The 8,120-nt window shown below is 39.4% G+C and overlaps 1 protein-coding gene across 1 annotated transcript; it reads left to right on the top strand.

The window, feature by feature from the left end:
• Nucleotides 1-2,158: 2,158 nt before the first annotated feature.
• Nucleotides 2,159-4,922, top strand: LOC309809842 (SNRPN upstream reading frame protein-like; the record flags this gene model as incomplete). The annotated part of the gene is made up of 2 exons (XM_082631303.1): nt 2,159-2,163; nt 2,320-4,922. 2 exons carry the CDS (start codon nt 2,159-2,161, stop codon nt 2,549-2,551), a joined length of 237 nt encoding a protein of 78 aa, XP_082487429.1. The 3' UTR covers nt 2,552-4,922.
• Nucleotides 4,923-8,120: the final 3,198 nt, after the last annotated feature.

The raw sequence follows: 8,120 nt of genomic DNA, 5'->3' as shown, positions 1-8,120 counted from the left end.
ATTTATAAAAAAAAAAAAAAAACAAAACCAAACCAAGGACCCCATATGGCCAGGAAATTCAGCACATAGTTTGCCTTATTTGGGTCCCCAAAGAACAAGCTATGTGGGTCCTGGGGTCAGTTTTTCTACTCTGTCAGGGCAAGGAAGCTACTTCATAGCTCCATCTACTATAAGTATAGTATTGTCTCTGCCATCTAGGAAAATATACCAAAGAGCCCTGGCAACTGTGGAGCCCATCCTATACAAGAATTGAGCCAGAAGTCCTGTTTACCTTTTCTCAGCCAGTGGCAACTCCTCCAAAATTGGAGCTTGGGCAGTGGCCACACCCAATAATAGACAATGATAGCAAGCCCCATCTGCCCAAGGATGTTCTCAGCTGACCCTCCAGAAATACAAATTGAGCTGACTGGTGAAGAACTGTCTCTGCCAAAGCAAACCCATAACATCTGGAAGAAGGTATTACTTACTCAAATGCACAGATACCAATGTAAGAAGTAAAAATCATGAAAGATCATGTAAACATGACACCATAGGAAATTAATAAAGCTTCAATAACTGTCCCTAAAGAATTGGAGACCTATGAAATGTCAAAAAAGCAATTCGGAGAATCCTTTTAAACTTAGTGAACTATAAAGACACACAAAAGACAACAACATGATATTAGGAAACAATGCATGAACAAAATGAGAGCTTCAACAAAGAAATAAAGCCATTAAAAATCCCAGAAATTCTAGGGCTGAAAGATACAATAAGTGAACTGAAGAGCTCAATAGAGAGCTTCAAAAGTAAACTTGACCACAGAGAAAACATTCAGTGATCTAGAAGACAGGGCATTTGAAACTATCCAGTCAGAAGAGCAAAAATAAAAGAGAATGAAGAAGAGTGAAGAAAGTCTACAGGACTTATGGGATATAATTAAAAAACTAATATCCACACTGTAGAAATTCAAGAAGGAGAAGAGAAAGAGAAAGGGACCAAAAGTATATTTAAAGAAATAATGGCTGAAAATTTCCCAAACCTGGGAGAGAAATGGACATCCAGATTCATAAGGCCCCCAACTCCCCAAATGGGCTGAACCTGAATAGAGCTACACTGGCATACATTATAATCAAGTTGTCAAAAGTCAAAGGCAAAGAACTTTAAGAGCCACAAGAGAAAAGACAAAAGTTACATGTAAATAAACCCCGTAAAACAATCAGTGAATTTCTTAACAGAAACATTTCAAGCAAGGATAGAATTGTAGGATATATCCAAATTACAGAAAGAATAAAAAAGTTAATCAAGAATTCTATACATGGCAAAGCTGTCCTTCAGAATTGAAGGAGATAGACTTTCCCAAACAAACAAAAGCTCAGGGAGTTTATCACCATTGGACCTGTCTCACAAAATATGCTAAAGTCCTTTCAGTGGAAATAAAATGACACTAATTATCATCATAAAAACATAAGAAAGCAGCATAAAACTCACTGGTAATGAAAATGTATAGCAAAATTTCAAATCTGTAAACTGATAATGATTGTGTGTAACTCACTTAAACCCTAGTTTAAAAGTTAAAAAAGTCTTGGTAAAAATAACCATAACTACAATAATCTGTTATTGGATATACAACATAAAATATATAAACTGTAATATAATAATCTAAAATGTGAGAGAAGAAGAAGTAAAGTGTAAGAGTTAGGAATTCTATTCAAATTAAGTAGTTATCAGTTTCAAATAGGTGTTAGCAGTTTTAAGGTATTTTATGTAAGCCTCATGTTTTCCACAAGGGAAAAAAATACCTGTAGCTATTACACAAAAGAACATGATAAAAAAAGTCAATGCATACATACTGATACAAAAAAAAAAACCCCAAAAAACAACAACAACAAAAAGCCCCATCAGAAACAAAAGACAGCAGGATAAGAAACAAGGAACAACAGACCTACAATACAGTCAAAAACAATTAACAAAAATGGAATAGTAAGTCCTTATCTATCAATAATTAAACATAAATGGATTACTTTAAACACAAATTCTGTAGTCAAGAGACATAGAATGACTGAATGGATAAAAAAATAAGATACAAAAAAATGCTGCCTTCAAGAGACTCACTTTAAGTAGAGTGGAGCTGCTGCCGGAGATGCCTAACGGTGTGTTCTGAGGAGCGGCCAGCGGCGCGATGGAGCGGGCCAGGAAGATAGTGCTTCAAATATGAACTTCTGATCATTTGGCCCTTTGCAAGATGAGTGTGCATCATTCCTGGTCCGCCATTTTGTAGTCTTGCCCTCGGGCTCAGGACCTCAATATGGCGGACCCTGTGGAAAGAGCTGAAGTTTGAAGGTCTCTCTCCTGCCTTGTGAATATTTGGGACCGTTTACATCTGAGACGGACCACAGAACAGCATGTACCAGAGGTAGAAGTCCAAGTCAAACGGAGAAGAACAGCCTCACTGAGCAACCAGGAGTGTCACCTGTATCCAAGGCGATCTCAGCAGCAGCAGCAAGTACCTGTGGTGGATTTCCAGGCGGAACTGAGACAGGCATTCTTAGCTGAGACACCAAGAGGTGGTTAAAGCAGTATTGGAACACCCAGGTAGCTGATTCCAAGAGAGCAAACAAAACAAAACAGGTTAGAGCTGATGCAGTCATGATCAAGAATAAAGAACTAATTAAAGGGTAGGGTGTTTGGAGGTCATTTAATTATTTGGGGTATGTCCAAGGAAATTTTTTTTTCTTAAAGGCTTCATACAAATAAACACATAGCAGAAAGTTTAAAAAAGTAAAAGCAGGATCTTAATGCTTTTACCCTGATACTTGTCATGTATTACTTTTCAGACATTGTATAGTCCTTGCTTTTTTAGGTAGTTTTTTTTTTTTTTTTTTTTTTGCGGTGCGCGGGCCTCTCACTGTTGTGGCCTCTCCCATTGCGGAGCACAGGCTCTGGACGCGCAGGCTCGGCGGCCATGGCTCACGGGCCTAGCCACTCTGCGGCATGTGGAATCTTCCCGGACTGGGGCGCGAGCCCGTGTCCCCTGCATCGGCAGGTGGACTCTCAACCACTGTGCCACCAGGGAAGCCCTAGGTAGTTTTATTCATATTTAACTTTTACTGATTTTCACCTTAACATGAAAAATATTTCATTATAAATAGCTGCTGAATATCCTGCTAATATGTTTTATAATTTCTTTTTGTGAGAGACTTCATTTTTTCTGCTGGTAGTTTGAAATAAAGCTTCAGTGAATTGCTTTGCATAAAACTTTAGATAGGATCATTTCCTTGGATATGCAGATGTAAAAATAAATTGAGTCAAGGAATTTGAAATTAAGGTACATTTTCTGAATTGTATTATGAATTATTATATTAGTCTATTGTAATGAAAAAATATAGTGCCAGTTACACTTTCATCTTCATTGTTTATGTTAATTGTATATAATTTGTTTCTACTGAATTATAAATACACATCACATCCATTAGCAAATGAGAAGCTAAGTATTTCCCATGCTTATTTACTAATTATTTTTTTGTTTTATCTTTTTCTTACCTTTTTTTACCAATGTGTTTGAATCAGCTGACAGTGTAATAAAGCTATAAATCTATGATTTTTCAATGTTAAGTAGATGTATTTACAGTGTGTCTTGTGTTCGTTGCTTAGATTTTTAGGAAAACACTATTAATTTTGATTTAATACTTTATTTTTCCTTTCCAGCTTTTTAAAAATTAAGATCTCAATCCAAAGGGTTTAATATATACCTTTTAGAAACTATGAGAGGAAAGGGGTTTATAGATGAGTTTTCTTCTAGATTTTCTTTATTTCTATTTTGAAATATGACCCCTCAGCTCAAATTAATTAGGCCTGTTTATGGCCATCATTTCAAATTTTAAAGCAAAGGGAAAACCCTCCCCAGCTGAATCCTTTACCCAGCATTCTCCAGTAATTGATTGGATTTGATTGCAAGACAGTGGAATTGATTCCAGGGGATAGAATCTGATCATTGTCCTCAGCTGTTCCCCAGAGTAAGGGCATTTTTAAATGAGTAAGTGTGCATAATTGACTATTTTTAACCAAGAATTTTTTGGCTCCTCAGTGCAGTTTACATACTCTTGTAAGTGCCTGAGTAAAGTATTATTTAAACTATAAATTATGATCTGTAAGTAGGGCCATCCAATTTTCTGAGTTTCAAGTGCTCGTTTCATCTAAACAGTACTAGGTACTAGGATTGTTACAGAGCAGGAGTTGGTAAAGTATCTGGCCCATTTATTGCCTGTTTTTGTAAATTTATTGGCACACAGCCATGTCTGTTTATTTACGTATGGCCTGTGGCTGTTATTGGCAGTACAGTGGCAGATGTGGGAGTATTTGTGACAGATTGAATGGCAGGCAAAGCCTACAATATTTATTATCTTTCCCTTTAAAAGAAAAAGTTGGCTAATCTCTCTCTTAGAGAACCACTTTCAAAGATGAAAACACTAAGGTGGAGCCAGTAGGGGAGTGGTGATAATATACAGTGTGGTGAAGGGAAAGGGGTTGTAGAAGGAGAGTATATGAAGTAAATATTCCAGGGTAGAGAACCAGATGAATTTCTGGGATAAGGGTCAGGTCTAAGACTAGTGCTAAAGTCTGCTATACATGTAAATGGGTAAAGGTGTTTTAACAATTGATATGTTTTCTTTTTCATTATAAAAATCTAAATCATGTGACTGATAGCCAAGAAAAATGGAAAGTAAACCACAGACTTTACCCATGTTTCAACCGCAGCAGCATGAGGTTGAATTTTCTTTCATTTTGCCCTTTTGCTTTTCTTTTGAAAATGTAGTTAATTGTAATCATGCTTTTAAACTATTCCACTTATATGTATATCATTAATGTTCCTTCATTTTATTACATAGTCCTCACAATTATCATTTGTAATGAATAAATGATGGTCCGTTCATGATTTAAAAAAAAAAAAAAAAAGAGACTCACTTTAGCCTTAAAGACACATAAGAAATAAAAGAATAGAAAAAAGATACTTTGAGCAAATGGTAACAGTCCCATCCTACCCCCTCCAAAAAAAGAAAGCAGAGTTAGGTATACTTAGACAAAACAAACTTTAAAATAAAAATGGTAAAAGAGAGAAAAAGTTCATTATACAATGATAAAGGGATCAATCCATCAAGAAGATTACAATGATAAATATTTATGCACCCAACACTGGAGCACTCATATACAAAAAGCAAAAACTAACAGAGCTAAAAGGAGAAGTAAACAGCAATACAATAATACTTGGAGACCTTAATACCACACTCTCAACAATGAATAGATCATACAGACAGAGTTTAAATGAAGAAACATCAGATTTTAACTACATTATAGCTCAAATGAATCTAACAGAAATATAAAGAACATTCTATTTGACGACATTCTTCTCAAGCACACAAGAACATTTTGTAGGATAGGCTACATGGTAGGTGACAAAACACGTCTTAGCAATTTCAAGAAGATTAAAGTCATACCAAGTATTGTCTCTGGCTGCAATGGTTTGAAACTAAAAATAACAGGAGAAAAGCTGGAAAACACATGAACGCATGGATATTAAACAACACTGTACTGAATAAAAAAAGGATTAAAGAAGAAATTAAGGGGAAATTAAAATGTATTTTGAGACAGACAAAAATGGAAAACAGCAAAACTTATGGGATGCAGCAAAGTAGTCTAAGAGGGAAGTTCATAGCAATACATGCCTACAGTGAGAAACAAAATCTCAAATAACCTTGCCTCAAGGACCCAGAAAAAGAACAATAAACTGAGCCCAAAGTTACCAGGAAAAAGGAAATAAAGATTACAGCAGATATAAATGAAATAGAGAATAGGAAAATAGAAAAGATTAATAAAACTAAGGGTTGCTTCTATGAAAAGATAAAATTAGCAAACTATACTAATGAAGGAATAAAGAAAAGGACAAAACCCAACAAATTATAAGTCAATTAGGGGATATTACAACACCACAAAAATACAAAGGATAAGAAGCTACTATGAACAACTATATGGAAACAACTAGACAACCGACAAAAAAATGGAAAAATTCTTATAAACATACAACCAACCAAGATTAATTAGGAAGAAATAGAAAACTGGAAAGAAGACTAATTACTAGGAGAGACCTTCAAGATGGCGGAGGAGTAAGACGTGGAGATTACCTTCCTCCCTACAAATACATCAGAAATACATCTACATTTGGAACAACTCCTAGAAAACACTTACTGAACGCTGGCAGAAGAACTCAGACTTCCCCAAAGGCAAGAAACTCCCCCACGTGCCTGGCTAGGGCAAAAGAAAACACAGAGACAAAAGAATAGGGACGGGACCTGCACCAGTGGGAGGGAGCTGTGAAGGAGGAAAAATTTCCACACAATAGGAAGCCCCTTCACTGGTGGAGATGGAGGGTGGGTGGGGGGAAGCTTTGGAGCCACGGAGGAGAGCACAGCAACAGGGGTGCAGAGGGCAAAGCAGAGAGATTCCCACACAGAGGATCGGTGCCGACCAGCACTCACCACCCCGAGAGGCTTGTCTGCTCACCCGCTGGGGTGGGCGGGGGCTGGGAGCTGAGGCTCGGGCTTCGGAGGCCAGACACCAGGTAGAGGACTGGGATTGGCTGTGTGAACACAGCCTGAAGGGGCTAGTGCGCCACAGCTAGCTGGGAGGGAGTCCGGGAAAAGGTCTGGAGCTGCCAAAGAGGCAAGAGACGATTGTTTTGGGGTACGTGAGGAGAGGGGATTCAGAGTGCCGCCTAAATGAGCTCCAGAGATGGGTGCCAGCGGCGGCTATCAGTGGGGACACCAGAGACGGGCATGAAACGCTAAGGTTGCTGCTGCAGCCACCAAGAAGCCTGGGTGCAAGCACAGGTCACTATCCATGCCTCCCCTCCCGGGAGCCTGTGAAGCCCGCCACTGCCAGGCTCCCCTGATCCAGGGACAACTTCCCGGGGAGAACACATGGTGTGCCTCAGGCTGCTGAAACATCATGCCACCCTCAGCCGCTGCAGGCTCTCCCCGCATTCCCAACCCCTCCCTCCCCCACGGCCTGAGTAAACCAGGGCCCCCTAATCAGCCAGTCCTTTAACCCCCTCCTGTCTGGGCAAAGAACAGATGCCCTCAGGCAACCTACATGCAGAGTCAGGACCAAATCCAAAGCTGAACTCCAGGAGCTGTGTGAACAAAGAAGAGAAAGGGAAATCTCTCCCAGCAGCCTCAGGAGCAGCGGATTAAATCTCAACAATCACCTTGATGTACCCTCCATCGGTGGAATACCGGAATACACAACGAATCATCCCAAAATTGAGGCGGTGGACATTAGGAGCAACGATATACATATTTTTCTCCTTTGTCTCTTTATTTGAGTGTGTATGTGTATGCTTCTTTGTGTGATTTTGTCTGCATAGCTTTGCTTTTACAATTTGTCCTAGGGTTCTGTCTGTCCGTTTTTTTGTTTTGTTTTGTTTTTAATATCGTTTTTAGCACTTATTATTATTATTATTAGTGTGTGGGGGGGGTACACGGGTCTCTCACTGTTGTGGTCTCTCCCGTTGCGGAGCACAGGCTCCGGACGCGCAGGCTCAGCGGCCATGGCTCATGGGCCCAGACGCTCCGCGGCACGTGGGATCTTCCCAGATTGGGGCACGAACCCGCGTCCCCTGCATTGGCAGGTGGACTCTCAACCACTGCACCACCAGGGAAGCCCCAGCACTTGTTATTATCGGTGGATGAGTTTTTTGGTTTGGTTGCTCTCTTTTTTTTCTTTTTTCTAATACTTTTTAATTTTTACAAAATTTTTAATAATTATTTCTATTTTTAATTTTAATAACTTTATTTTTTTTCTTTCTTTTGTACTCCCTTTTCTTCTTAGCCGTGTGGCTGACAGGGTCTTGGTGTTCCAACCGGGTATCAGACCTGTGCCTCTAAGGTGGCAGAGCCAAGTTCAGGGCATCGGTCCACCAGAGACCTCCCGGCTCCACATAATATCAGTGAAAGCTCACCCAGAGATCTCCATCTCAATGCTGAGACCCAGCTCCACTCAACGGCCAGCAAGCTACAGTGCTTGACACTCTATGCCAAACAACTAGCAAGACAGGAACATAAAACCACCCATTAGCAGAGAGGCTGCCT

The sequence above is a fragment of the Mesoplodon mirus genome, assembly GCF_964341445.2.
Source record: "Mesoplodon mirus genome assembly, chromosome: 8".
In the NCBI taxonomy this organism is placed as follows: Eukaryota; Metazoa; Chordata; class Mammalia; order Artiodactyla; family Ziphiidae; genus Mesoplodon; species Mesoplodon mirus.
Note: the sequence above shows the minus strand (reverse complement) of the source record. Positions and strands in the feature narration are given on the sequence as shown.